Source organism: Meriones unguiculatus, chromosome 4 (assembly GCF_030254825.1).
Source record: "Meriones unguiculatus strain TT.TT164.6M chromosome 4, Bangor_MerUng_6.1, whole genome shotgun sequence".
NCBI classification, from domain to species: domain Eukaryota; kingdom Metazoa; phylum Chordata; class Mammalia; order Rodentia; family Muridae; genus Meriones; species Meriones unguiculatus.
Genome location: NC_083352.1, coordinates 8821052 through 8834949, shown reverse-complemented (window position 1 = coordinate 8834949; position 13898 = coordinate 8821052). Strand labels below are relative to the sequence as shown.

Here is a 13898-nt window from a genome sequence, read left to right as displayed (position 1 = left end):
GAGCCTCCACATCCAACTGCACACTCCAGCACTGAGCCACATCTCCAACCTACTCATTTTTCCTTCCTGTGTGTTATAATCTTGATCAAAGATTGAATTTTCCCTGGGAAGCAATCTTACAAATTTTCCAATTTTCTTCTATGCTCCATGACTTCAGTTTAAATTCATGAGATGAGCTGGGTCTTATTTATTTGTTTGTCTGGTTTGGGTTTTTTTTCCCTGCATACACTGATTTGCAAGGAAGGTTGGTACTGTACAGTCAAACAAGGGACAAGGGTTACCATAGCAGCCACCCTGGAGCTGAACTGTATTGAATGACTGTGGAACCCTGCTCTGTCCCTAACATAGGACCCCATCCAGCCAAAAAAAAAAAAAAAAAAAAAAGTCAATAGATGGAACTGAGTTTGTGATCTGTGGGATTGGAGCCCTCTTCACCTCTGGGAGGCTAGCAGGTTGTCCACTGTCATTTGCGTTCTACAGAAGAGCTGGTGAGCGAGGAAGAGCTGAAGCTGCCACCAAGCATTAGAGTTTAGCAACTGGGTTAGGACCAACCTCAACCTCCTTGGCAGGAAGAAGATCCAACAATGCCACCCTCAAAGCTTGCTTCTCTGGCATCTTGATAATTTTGGTTTAGGAGAAAATGAGAACGAGTCAGTGTTGAGTAGGTTCTCCTTCCGCCTCTGCTGCCTTAAACTATGCGGTTTTCCCTTTGTTCATACGTACAAAAGAAAAATTTGCCAACAAATGTGTCCAGCCAGGACGAGAGTGGCTCCCAGACAACTCTCCTCAGCACCCCAGTCAGCCCACAGCCTCTCCGTAGCTCTGGGCCGCATTTAAGCTCCAGTGACGTGAGCCCCGTGAATGTGTGAAGACTAAAATGCTTTTCTCCCACTACTATATCACGTTAAAAGGAATTCATAGACCAGCTTAAGAACCTAGAATTGGAGGAGGAAGCGATTTTCCCTCCACTGAGATCTCATATTTCCCTTTTATTACCACCCCGACTATTTTGTTTAGTGTCTAAATTGGAAGAGAGTAACTTCCTGAGGCTTTGTGTGACTTTGTGTTGGCCTTGCCAACTCCGAAGAAAGTTCCCCTCCTCCACTGCCCTGCATTTGAAGGGAGATGTAGATGCCATGTGAAAAAATAAGGGTTCAAACTGTTTTGTGACGGGAGGGTGCCAGACTTCAGAAGGGCTCATGCCACCACCTGAAGTATAGTGGCTTTGCTTTGGTCTGCGCCTGGCCGGCTTACTGTACAATTAAGTTCACTTAAACACAGGGCTCCATGGCCAAAATGCCACTGTGAAAAACCACTGAGCCAGTTCGACCTCTTTATTTTCTCTGTGGCTCCCTGGGGGAAAGTGCTTTACCATAGGTCACAGAGCAAGTGGTTTGGCAGAGCCGCTAAGCCCAGGCCCAGAGGCACCATCAGCATCACCCAGACCCACAGCGGCTCCCAGAGAGCAGAGATCCAGACACAGGCCGCTTGGATCTCATGTGGACACTGCCTCCTCCCACTCCCAGGATTTCCCATTCTGTCTAACAGTCTGTGCCTGCAGCCAAAGGTCAGCGAGTTCAGTCTGATTCAGTCTGCCTGTAGCCAGAGCCCCACAGCCATGAAAACGACAGTTTTTGAAAGCCCAGAAAGGCCGTGGCCATGTATGTGTCAAGGCTCTAAAGGGGCTGGGGTCACTTAGGGATGTGAAAGGACAGAGACACTCAAAGCACTTGATTAAGCCTTCCCCTGTACTCCAAACAATTTTAAACTGAAAAATAGAAAAACATTTCAGCTGGGCATGAAATGGGGGCACATGTCTTTGATCCTAGCTCTCAGGCAGGCAGAGACAAGCAGATCTCTGAGTTCGAAGCCAGCCTGGTTTACAAAGCCAGTTCGGGAAAGCCAAGGCTACACAGAGAAGCCCTGTCTCAAAAAACAAAAACAAACAAACAAACAAACAAACAAAAAACCAAAACCAAAACAACAATCAACCTCATAGTTCTAAGTCCTAGGAAACAAGAGATACTGCTCAGTAGAGATCAGTGAGTAGCTGAGTATCACGTCAGCTCTTTCTAGCACTTGACACACCTGCAAAGAAATTTAAGATTACTCTTACTGTGACCCCCCGATTTCATCTTGGATCTTTTTTTCAGTACATCTTAAAGAACTACATTGAAGTTTCTCCATATCCCCCCACATCTGCTTCAAAACAGCAAAATACACACACGAGTTTGTCTAACATCTGTCCTCACCCCAGTGTTGTTCCTTGGAGAATGTGAACTGGGGTTCCATGTCATAGGAGAAACGCCACCTGTGGATGTTCCGAGTCACTAACAAATGAAGAACTCCTCTTGTTAACTGGAGAGGCTATGCATTTTCCCCCAAGTACAGTTACTCTTGAGAGACCATATACTTTATTTAGAGAACAAAACTGACTACTCTTTCCAAACAGGGGAGGGCTTGACTAAGTCCTTCGCACACAAAGCAGGCAATCAAGTTTCACTCATTTGGGAAGGTCTCAGGGGTTGCATACTCTCCACAATGAGAGCCCGGGTGGTGGTTGGGCAGTGTGTGTGTGGGGGGGAACACATTCCCCAACCAGGTAAATTTCTGTTTAATGATTGAAGAACCATATTCTCATTGCGCAAAAATAGGAAAATTCAATAAGATATACAGAAGAAAATAGCCAACATTTCATTATCAGAAGTAACCACGAGAAATACTTGAAAATATTTCTTCTAATATTTAAACATGTACCTGAGGCCAGACTCCCTATAGTTTTATTTATTGCACTTGAAAATTAATAGAGTTTTGGGCTGGGGATGTAGCTCAGCTGGCAGAGGGCTTGCCTAACACTCATGAAAGCCTGGATGAGACCCCTCGCATGGCACTAAATCAGGTAAGAAGACTGAGTTCTCACATTACTCTCCTCTTCCTGGCCCCCTGTTGCTAATGCTTTGCATTGGCATGATCCATCTGTCACAACAGAAAAAGCAGTATTGACACTTTGTCATTAACTGAAACCCTGGCTTAGGTGTGGGTCACTCTGGTGTCCCTGCTATGGTTTAGACAAATGTATGACACGAACCCAGCTGTGTCAGGGACTAACACCTTGTCTGCATGAGGGAGTCATGTGCTGGGCAACCACAGGCCAGAGACTACACCGACACTTGGCATCTGGGATAATCAGCCTCAGTGGCCAGCTCTTGATCTTGACCTTTGCCGTGTTTACAATTTAGGATGAATCAGAGAAAGGCAGACTGTTAACATCACCCACACTGAGGCCTTTCCCGCCAGGCCCCAGCCCAGTGCATAGCCCCCACCAGGGCACCAGGAGCTCTCGCCACTGTAAGCTTCTAGTTCAGGGAACAGATCCCAGGAGGCCACTGGAGCCTCACCCCTGTGGACCCCCTCTCCCCCATCCCACCCTGGCTAGGGCAGGAGCCTGCCCAGTAACAGGGATACTGCCAGTCTCTTCCCCTGGGGCCTTGTTCATTTCCACACTCTGGTACACATGACTAAACTAGGTAGGAAATCATGGTAAAGCCAGGATAGGTAAAGAAAAGACAATAAATAGGAGCCTAACTGTAAACAGTGGCTCTTCTATGGTGGCCCTGCAGCCTCCTGGGGCACATTAACAGTTGCTTTTACTCCTGACCTCAGCATGATTTCTCCCAAGACACTGTCACCAATACAATGTGGCTCTAATTTATTGGTAGCCAGTATATCTGGCAACTATTAGGTTCAAAATGGGAGCATGGAGTTGTCTCTAACCACCAGAAGCATCACTGCTGCAAAAGAGCTCTTTTCTGCAAAGAACTTTCTCAGGTTTCCCAGATTTTAACCCTGGGGGGAAGAGGGGTTTGGTATCCTGGAAGAAAATGGGCCTATCAGATTAGGAATGACTTAAGCTTTTGGGATACATAGCCCTCTTGTAGGTTGATATTATATGTGTATAATTTTTAAAACATTTCCAGTCTGCAGTATAACTACACATATTCTTTCATTCTCTTTCCCTCTCTCTGTCTGTCTCTCTCTCTCTTCCTTCCTACCTTTTTGTCCCTCCTCCCCTTCTCTAATTTCTATACTTTACATAGTCATTCAGTAGGAATTCAGAGTCAAATTAAATTGAGGGAACGTTAGCCCTTGCCTTGGTGGGGGTTACTGATGGTGTGATGAAACACCAAGACCAGAGCAACTTGGGGAGGAAAGGATTTGTTTGGCTCACACTTCCACATCATAGCCCATCACTGAAGGAAGTCAGGACAGAAACCTAGAGTCAGGAGCTGACTCAGAGGCCATGGACTGGTGCTGCTTACTGGCTTGCTCCCTATGCTTGCTCAGCCTGCTTTCATATAGAGCCTGGGACCACCTGCTCAGGGATGGCCCCACCCCCCATCAATCACTGATTAAGAAATTGCCTTTACAGCCTGACCTTACGGAAGAGTTTTCTCCTTTGAGGTGCAAATGACTCTAGCTTGCACACGTTGACATAAAAACGGCCAACACAATGCAGCAGGGGCTGAATGCAGAGCAGTCCAGAATCTCTGACACTCAGCCACTGCCACAGAAAAGCAGCTCAGAAATGAGCCACACAGTCAGCAGGGGCAGGGGGTTCCCCTGGGAGGCAGGTTCTTGGCTCCAGAAAGGAGAGAGAAAGGCTTTGTTTCGTTTTGCTTTGTTGTTGTTGCTGTGCTAGAGATCAGACTTCATCTTAGCATACGCCTGGCAAGCGCTTAACCACAGACTGCATCCCCGGTCCTAAAACCTACCTATGGACAGAAAAGAAACATTAGAGTTGGCATAGACGCTCCTATTGAAAAAGAAAAGAAACAGATGGCAGGGGCACGGGACCGCAGTTAGACAAACAGTCAAGACCCTCAGCTCTGCCTCGGCTGACTCTGTGAGACCCCTGCTTTCTCACTACTCCTCCCAGGAAAGCTGTGTTTGTACAGACCAGCCATTCTTTACAGACCATCTGACCACATCAAAGCCTGAGACCAAACAGGAACCCCCACCCCAAATGCCTACAGTCTGCTTAGATAAGAAAACAGCAGGTTGCAGGGGCCTCCCTATGGTTCCTCAGATAGAACTTCTGAATGTTGTTTTTCCTTTGTCACAATTTCTGGTGATCCTCTGAAAGAATCCCTCTCCCTCCCTCTGTCTGCTTTCCTCCTTTCCCTTCTTCCTTCTTTCCTCTCATTCATCTTTCCTCATTTCCTTTCAAAGTCCTCTCTGGAGAGCCAGAGGTCTTAGGATAATTGCCCTTCGTTCAACATGGTAAACTTGCTGACCTACATTCCCTAGATGACACCTGCAGCTGACCAAGGAAGGCGGGCTCCAGGAGCAGGCCTGTGTGCTCTGCTTGAGAAAATCAAAGCCGTCTTGCCTCAGACGACCTTGGCTGTTTGTATGTGCCAAGCCAGTGCCTGCCATCACCTGATCCACGCCACCAACGGGACTTCTGTGCAGCTGTGGATTTCTGTTTTCTATCTCTTCCCTCTTCAGTTTTTTATTTTCTTATGGGAGGGAATAAAATAAATCTAATGTCTATGAACTATTTTTATACTTATTTTAAAGCTAGCTTCTTGTGTGTTTGTGGGAGCTGCGGGTGGTTCAAGACAGGGTTTCTCTGTACAGCCCTGGCTGACCTGGAACTCACTCTGACTCACTCTGTACCCCAAGCTGGCCTCAAACTCAGATTGCTGCCTGGAACAAACGGATAACTGAGATGCCTGCTTCACATATCAAAGTAGACTGGCAGTCAGGTTCTCCCACACCCCTGAGTCCCTGTTCCATACCCTGCCCCTACCTAAACTCCTCCAGCCCAGAGCTGGCCCTTTCCCCCAGCTGCCCTTCCCTTTGGTTAGCTTCTGTCTCCTGGCTCCCCCTGTTTTGGCTCAGGGTCATGTTCACGCTGGACTCTCCAGATGCCTCTGCCTGTGCTCTCCCACATTTCTACAATAAACCTTCTCCCCCACCATACCTAGAAGCAGTCGTGTCCTCCTTTTTTATTTCTTTTTTCATTCACTTCTAATTTTGTCAGTTTGAGGGCATTTCAAGGTGTTTCCCACGAAAGACATCAGATTATAATTTTTAGTGAATGCTTATCAAACATCTTTGGGTATTATTATTATTATTATTACTATTGTGATAATGAGACACAGCTTATTATGAAATTTCATGAATTTGGAAATTTGCTTGAGAATTACTTTTTTTCAATTTCTCTGACATAAATAGGCATATCAACTTAGGTATGGGCTAACCACTCATGCTTTAAGCCATTTTAGTCAGAATTAAAAAGTGTTGTCCTGAATCCCAGAACGAAACCTAAAGGAAGTGCAGTTTCCTTTTCAGCTATTTACAAGGAAGCTCAGATTCTAAGCCAGAGTTCAGCCATATGCCACTACAGGCTGCTTACCTTGGAAATCTGAGATTTTCCCCACTTGTCATGGGTTCTGTTCCTGTGTGCCACTTCACTACGTGGCTGCCCCTCTTGGAAGTAAGTCCACTATAAATTTCATCCATGCTCATGGGTATTGCTGCTGATCTTTTTTTTTTTTTAATGATCCATCCCTTAATAAGTGTGTCCTATTCTATTGCCAAGTCATGAGCAATGGTTTCTCCTATGATGTGTCCTCAGTAGCCCTCACCAAGGGCTGCTTCTGTTCCTGTTGTCTGTATGTCCTTGGTTGAATGGTCTGGGCCTCATGACAGCCACATCATCAGACTTCCTGGCAGTTAGCAACCTGATTAGATCTTGGTGCTGCAGAAGGCAGATGACAAAGTCCAGCAATGCTTTTCCACCTGGGATACAGAGCCACCAGGAGCTTCTTCAGACTCTTGCTCCTTGAAGTACTGATATGTGGACCAAGGTGGGCCCAGCCAGATCAGTAACAGGCATAAGGCCATCCCAGCCATGTGACATGAATTGCTGTCCCAGGAGCTTTTTGTTAAAGGGCTATTTGTTAGCCAACTGAAAAAAAGTATGTCAAATAATCCACTAGGCCTATGGTGGAAGTTCAAATGATAACTGATCCCCAGTTGGCGGTGCGGTTTGGGGTGGCAGGCTTGGAGAGTATAGAGTCCACCCTACTTCCAGGTCTCTCTGCTTTGTTTTCTACTGAAGATGTGAGCTCGTAGCATCATTCTCTTTGCACCACGCATGCTGCCTGCTGCCCTGCCTTACTGTCGTGATGGTCTCTTATCCCTCTGAACCTGTAAGCTATGTAACCTTAAACATAAGCTCTTCTGCGAGTTGTTCTGGGTGCTGGTGTTCTGTCACAATGGAAAAGTAACAAGGACATTTATACTTGCAATAACTTTTCTGAACTCAAGTCCTAGACACAGACATGACAAGCGTGCAAGTCCCAGGTGACAGAGCAGGAGGTATCATGGGCATATAGGAACCCCAATCTCCACTCTGTCCTGTTGCCAGCTGCCCTGCAGTACAGTATCTGCAGAGGTGTGAAGTTCTACTTTGGGTTCAAAGAGAGAGGATGCTGCACATCCTTCTGCCCGGGTAAGCTTAGAGAGGGCAACTCCACCACGGGGGTGGGAAGATTTCTTGACCCTATGTGACTACATAGGCCATAAGGAGCAGAAGCAAAAGGCCTCCTCCTCCCTTTTCTGTGACAGTATCTTTTATTTGCCTGAAATAATTGTCATTTCCAAGGCTTACTGCCTTTGTCTGCTAACCTAGGCCTACTCCTAGAAGTTTCTAGCCTCCATACACTCTAACCTCTGATGCTGAATAAGCTCACCCCTTCTAGCTCTTTCTGAACTCTAGCTGGCTGGTTCAACTCAACTGTTCTAATTCAAACTCCTCTCCAGGCTGACTGATTCAAACTGGCTTCTCCCAGATTCTCTGAATTGCTCTGCTTGGCCTCAAACTAACTCTAGCAATCTGTTCTAATCTTCTGGCTCATTCTTTGGCTCATTTTTCTTCACCTGTGTCTAGCTTGTTCTCTCTTCAACCTCTCTCTGTAAAACTCTCCTGGTAAAAATTCTTCCTCTCACTCTCATTCTGTATTGCTCCCTTAAGTAGCTTCTCTTTCCTCTTTCTGTTCTGAGAGTTTGGCGTATCCTGTTCTGTCAAATCTTTCTCTGATTTGGCACTTTGTCTGTCATTCAATTAAACATCAATCAAACATAGGTGTTTTCTTCTACAAACTAACTTTACCTTCATTGTTTGGGATTAAAGGCATATACCACCATGCCTAGACCTAAGCGTTTCTTTACTTGAAACTTGCTCTACACTAGGCTGGTCTTGAACTTAGAAATCCACTTGCCTCTGTCTCCTGGAATTAAAGGCATGTGCCACCATCGCCCAGCATGTCTGCATTCCAGCCAGACCACACAGACCTTGAAGGTCTTTGGATATGATCATGTTCTGGATTAAAATTCCTCTACACTGCTCCTCCTCTTCTGGCTTTGAAATATTTCTTACGGTATTAACTGATTTCAATGAAGTCATCAAAGCAGCTTTGGCTGGTTATGATCTGTACTGAGGCCTTTTCAACTGCATTCTAGAACTTTCATGTTTCCTTTTACCTTGAGGCAGCCAGGGATATATTCTGGTAAGATGTGCTTCAGTGTCTAACACCCCACTCAGGCGTTTTCTTCCTGTAAGATGGAATGATTAGAGAAGGGTGAAGAGTGGGTCCTGCCTTGTTTCCTGCATGCAACCTTCCTGAAGTGCCATTCAGTAGTACTTGTCTCCTTGCTACAACAAAACAGTTGTCTAAAAGCAACTTATGTTGGCTCACTGAAGCTATAGTCTCCCTTACACTGACTTGCTGTCAGTCTCTCCCTCAATGTTCCACAGACACAGATATATCCAGAGGTAATGCATTCCAGCTCTTTGGAATCCCCATCTCTGTCACACTGTCAGTTAAAACTGACCTTCATAAAACCACGCTGGACTGAGCTGGTATTTCTAGGATTCCAACAAGGAAGCAAATGGCTTTCAAATTTGGTAGCCAGAGACCATGACACTGCATGACACTGGAAGGAACTAATGGCAACAGGAAGGTTATAGTTTTTGTCTGCAAAGCTGATAGCTCCTTAATGTTTTCTGCTAAGCTGTTAAACTATTGTAAAAAACAAACAAAACATTGTGATTTTGGTGTTTCTTTCTTTCTTTCTTTCTTCCTTTCTTTCTTTCTTCTTTGTCTCTCCAAAAGTAGAGGAATTCCGAAGCATTCTTCTCATATCAGTACAGTGGCTTGGGTACAGGAAGAATCTTGAAAAAGGAAACAATTAGAAACACTGGTTATATTATCAAGGCTTTGACTGGAATGGCATGTAGCAATGTGTCCAGCATGATTAGACCCTGTAGCGTCTGCAGTTCAACTGACTTTACAGCGTTAATGCTTTTACTGGTATCTAAGTGGTCTTGGCCTTGTGTAGCTCGCTTCCTGGTAGGCTGAGGAAACTTAAGGGACCTTGGGACCTGGATAATACAGGAATCAACCCTCCATATATGGAGTCCAGCAAGCAAACAACACGGCTGTCTTGGAAATTACTTTTATTGTTATGGTGTGAATGTTTGTATTCTCCCCTAATTCGTAAGTTGAAGTCCTGGTCCTCAAGGAGCCTGTATGAGGATGTGAGGCCTTGGGTCATGGGATGGAGTCTTATCATGGTGTTAGGGCCCTGAGACAGAAGCCCCAGAGAGCTGCCTGCCCTTTCACCTAAGAACATGGAGAGAGCCAGGTGTCATGGCACATGCCTATAATTCCAGCACTCAGGGAGGCAGAGGCAGGAAGATCACTAAGTTCAAGGCTAGACTGGTCTACAAATCAAGTCCAGGACAGTCACAGGACTGCTATAAGAGAAACCCTGTCTGGAGGGAAAACAACAAAGAACACGGAGGGGAGGCAGCACTGTGATCAGGGAATCTGCTGGTCTCTAAAACTGTGAGAAAATACTTTAGTATTGTTGTGCCCAGATCTTAAGGTCCCCAAAGACCACCAGGAGCCGGACCACATATGCAAGAGCAAAGAGCTTTATTCGAGCTTAAGCTTGGTCTCTCCATAGTCACCAATGCAGTGGATCAGAGAGGAGAGCCCTGAGCAGCTACCTGGCAGGGTTTTTATTGGGGGTTTGAGCAAGAACCCAGAATTCCCAGCTTAGCAGTTACTTGATTGGATGATAATCAGCAAGGGCAAGCTTGTTACAAAGTGATTGGCTAATTAACATACCTAATGTTGAGTTAGCTATCTACAGACCTCAGGAAAGTTAGGTCAGTGGGCTGTCCAGCACGATGCCCCACCCTGAGAATAGATACCTTCCCATTCTTGTGGTTACCTCCAGACTATTTTTTGAGTAGGGGATTTTATGGTTTTCTTATTCCTGGAATTGGTGACCTATGGCCTAGTTCCTGGGACTGATTTTTTTCTGGGGGAGGGGGTCAGGCCTGGTCCTTTCAGTATTCCCGTAAGGCACTCAGCCAAAGATGTTTTGTCATAGCAGCTTGAATAAACCGAGGTAGTGCACTCCTGCAAGTGACGGGTTGAAATCCATTGAGAATGGCTTTATTTTGTGGACAAGAATAACAGGAGACTGTACAAAGACACTGGTACAAATCCCAAAGTGCAATAGTTTATCCTTGACCAAGCAGGAGACTGTGTGGAAAGATTGTTTCAGTAGAGACCTGCAGCTCTGCACAGCGTGGCGTCGCCTCCACATCAGCCCCAGCGCTCCAAAGCAAAGCTTTGTTTTCCTACTTTCCTCTCTCCTAACTTGGTGACCATGTGGAAGCTGCCACTTTTCCAGAGTCGTAAGCAGAGTGAGGCCCGGCTATAAGCATGATAGGTGGGCATAATAGGCCACCTCGGACTACAGAGTTGTCCACTGCAGGCCAAAGCAACGCAATCGGAGATGCCCTGTGGACTCAGATAATGCTTGACAAGCATTAGTTGTTTGCTTTGTTTTTTTTTTTTTTTCCTTTACTTTCCTAGAAATCCCCTTCATTAAATGCCTAGTCACCGGCAAACCCCCAGATAATAACCCAGGTGCGTTTCGCTGCTCCGTAATAAAAAGTGGGCTGACGGGAAATATGTTCAGAAGGGACCTTGGATGTTGGACTCCACTTTGTCAACTGAAACCAGCACCTCTGAGCTCCTTACCTCAGCAGCTCCTACCATGGGGCTTCATCCCCCAGCCTTTTCGGGTCCCATGATAGGAAGAAGCCTGTCTGAATGCTTGTGTGGGATGGGGGTGTTTATTACAGGCAAGGTGCAGGGTCCCATCTTCGGCACTGAAGCAAAGAATCCTTGGTTTATCCAGAAGCCTAGTTCTGAACTCTTGATCTACTTCCTTTACAACCCTGGAGTGGTGTCCTCCAGCCTGCCCTGCCTTCAGCAAGAATTAGATAATTGAGGTCAGCTGAGCTAGAAGAGCACCTCCCGAGCCCCCCAATATCCTTTAATGACTTTATCCATGTATGTGTGTGCACACACAAGCACATACAGGTTCTCCGTATCTAAAGCCCTAATGTTCTCACTGCATTGGGTTGAACCCACACTTTCCCACTGTGAGACCCCCTGCAATGGGGTGCTCTATTGAGGTGATTCCGAATACAGCCCTCCTCACTGTTTTAACAAGTGCCATGAGTAATTTTTAACACCTTTAAAATGATTATGACTTTTTAGAAGGGGAATAAATATTACCCTTGATAGTGAAGATTTGAGAATGACTCATATAAAACACCAGACACAAAGGTGCCTTTAAAAATAGAATCTGCTAAGGAAGGGCAAATGTAGTTACTATTCTTCTTGGTATTTTATTATAATCAGATAATTTCCTGAGGAGGAAACGGGAAATAATGAAAAGGCCTTGGCCTTTGGCTGGTCTGGGAACATGAAGGGAGGCTAAGAGCGAGAAGGAGGAAGCCACTGGCCCTGGCTTGTGGGTGGGCGGCCTTCAAAGGATGTGGGGGACACTTCCACTCAAGTGAAGAACAAAGCAGTGCCCGTCGCTGGCAACCCTCGGAGCTGGCTGGAAGAGGAGAGCTGGCTGATGGCCTCCCAGGCTGCACTCCGGTGGGTGGCCATTGTTATTTACGGGATGCTCCATGGGCAGCAAGGTTACCCTGGGAGGGAAAGAACCTCCGTGCTTCCCAATAAGCGCTCATGTCCTGTTTGTGATGACTGTCCCCCACCATCCATTACCTATGAACTCGAGTTCGCTGAATTAAAGATCCTGCAGCCGCCGACCTTGGCTGTATAGAGCAGTGGTTCTCAACCCCTTTGGGGGTAGAACGACCCCTTCAAAGGGGTTACACCTTCCTCATGGAGGTCACCTAAGATCATTGGAAAACACAGATATTTACATTATGATTCATAACAGTAGCAGAATTTCAGTTGTGAAGTAGCAATGAAAATAGTTTTTATGGTGGTGGTCACCACAACATGAGGAACTTGTATTAAAGGGTCACAGTATTAGGAAGGTTGAGACCCGCTTGTACAGAGCATCATGATTGCAGAAAGAAGAAATGTGTCAGGTTGAGAACCAACTTTATCTTGGGTTATTTTGGTCCTTTTAATAATCATTTACCTTTGTGTCTGACCTAACATTCCTGGGTCTACTAAGTAAAGGTCTCAGATGTAGAATTAAGGGTAGCACACCTGAATCCTCATTCTTCGCTGGCATGTAGGCCCCTTACCTCATGCTCACACCAATATCGATGACAAAGATATATCAACTTTGTATGACTTCGTTTGTTTTGTGACAATACAACTTCATGTTGCGTATTCTATGGTGAGACACATTGTTAGGGCAACCTGAATCTGTGTCCCCAGCCTTGTCCACTCATTTGCCTCAGAAGAAATCCTTCCGCTCCTTTGACAAGAGCTGCGTTATATCAGTTCATTAACAAATACCGCAGAAAGTTGAGACTTGTGCATTTTGAATTCAGAGACCACACAATTGATAATTAGTTAGGTAAAAAGAATTTCTACACCAATAAATTCTATTTTATTCAATAAAGGGAATTTGGCCTAAAATCCATAGCTTCCTCCAACTGCATGTTCAGGAAAGGATCTTTCTGGATCCCCACTAAATTTTCCTATGGAAAGATTGTTCTTGTAATGATGGTCAGTATAATAATCCTGTCACAAGCTTTGAGCATAGCACAACTCAAATCAAGTCCTCTGCACCTGACAGAAGTCTCTGCAGAGCTAACACCTCTGCTTGCCTCTCTGACCTCCTCTCCCTTCCTAACAGCTGTGCTCTTCCACAAAAGGGGTTTGGTGCTGTTTAAAAAGGGTTCTAGAATTTAGCACTTTGGGTAGCAAGCCTGGCCTTCTGAGCCATCTGGGAATTTCAGTTTAATTACTCTGACAGTCCCGATCCTGGCAGGAGGTAGAAGGCCACAGTGTTTTAAAGTACCCTGTGGCTACTTGTTCTTTTGCTGCCAGTCCCAAACTATGGCAGACAAGCCAGGCCTGAGCTGTCTTCAAAGGTTCTTATTTACTCTGTGCGCCTTTAATGTTCTTGAACACTTGAAGAGCATGAAGAAGGCAGTTCTTAGTTTACCTTCGGTACCTGTTTTGTTTTGTTTTCACAAAAGCATACAATTGTGGATAGTTTTTTTTTTTTTATTTTTTATTTTTTTTATGTGTGTATGGTGTATGACTGAGTGTAAGTAGAGTGCAAGCGTGAGTTCTTGTGAGGCCAGATGTCAAGTTGGTGTCTTTTTCTGTCACTTTCCACTTTGTTTTTAAAGATAAGATCCATTAGCCCAGAGCACATGGACTGTCCCCACTGGGTGGACATCAAGCTCTGGGAATTTGCCGTCTTCTGCCCGCCCCATTGTGCCGCCATGCCCAGATTTTGGGGGAGAGGGGGAGAGGGATCAGAGCTCTGACTATAGTAGCTTGAGTGGCACCTTG

The 13898-nt window shown here is 45.6% G+C and overlaps 1 protein-coding gene across 1 annotated transcript in view; it reads left to right on the top strand.

The window, feature by feature from the left end:
- Erich1 (glutamate rich 1) overlaps positions 1-5339 on the top strand; it is a 99631-nt gene extending 94292 nt beyond the window's left edge. Inside the window, exon 6 of the mRNA XM_060381428.1 lies at positions 5308-5339. Coding sequence (XP_060237411.1) covers positions 5308-5324 — 17 coding nt within the window. The 3' untranslated portion in view covers positions 5325-5339. The remainder of the gene's footprint in view (positions 1-5307) is intronic.
- The last annotated feature ends 8559 nt before the right edge of the window (positions 5340-13898 follow it).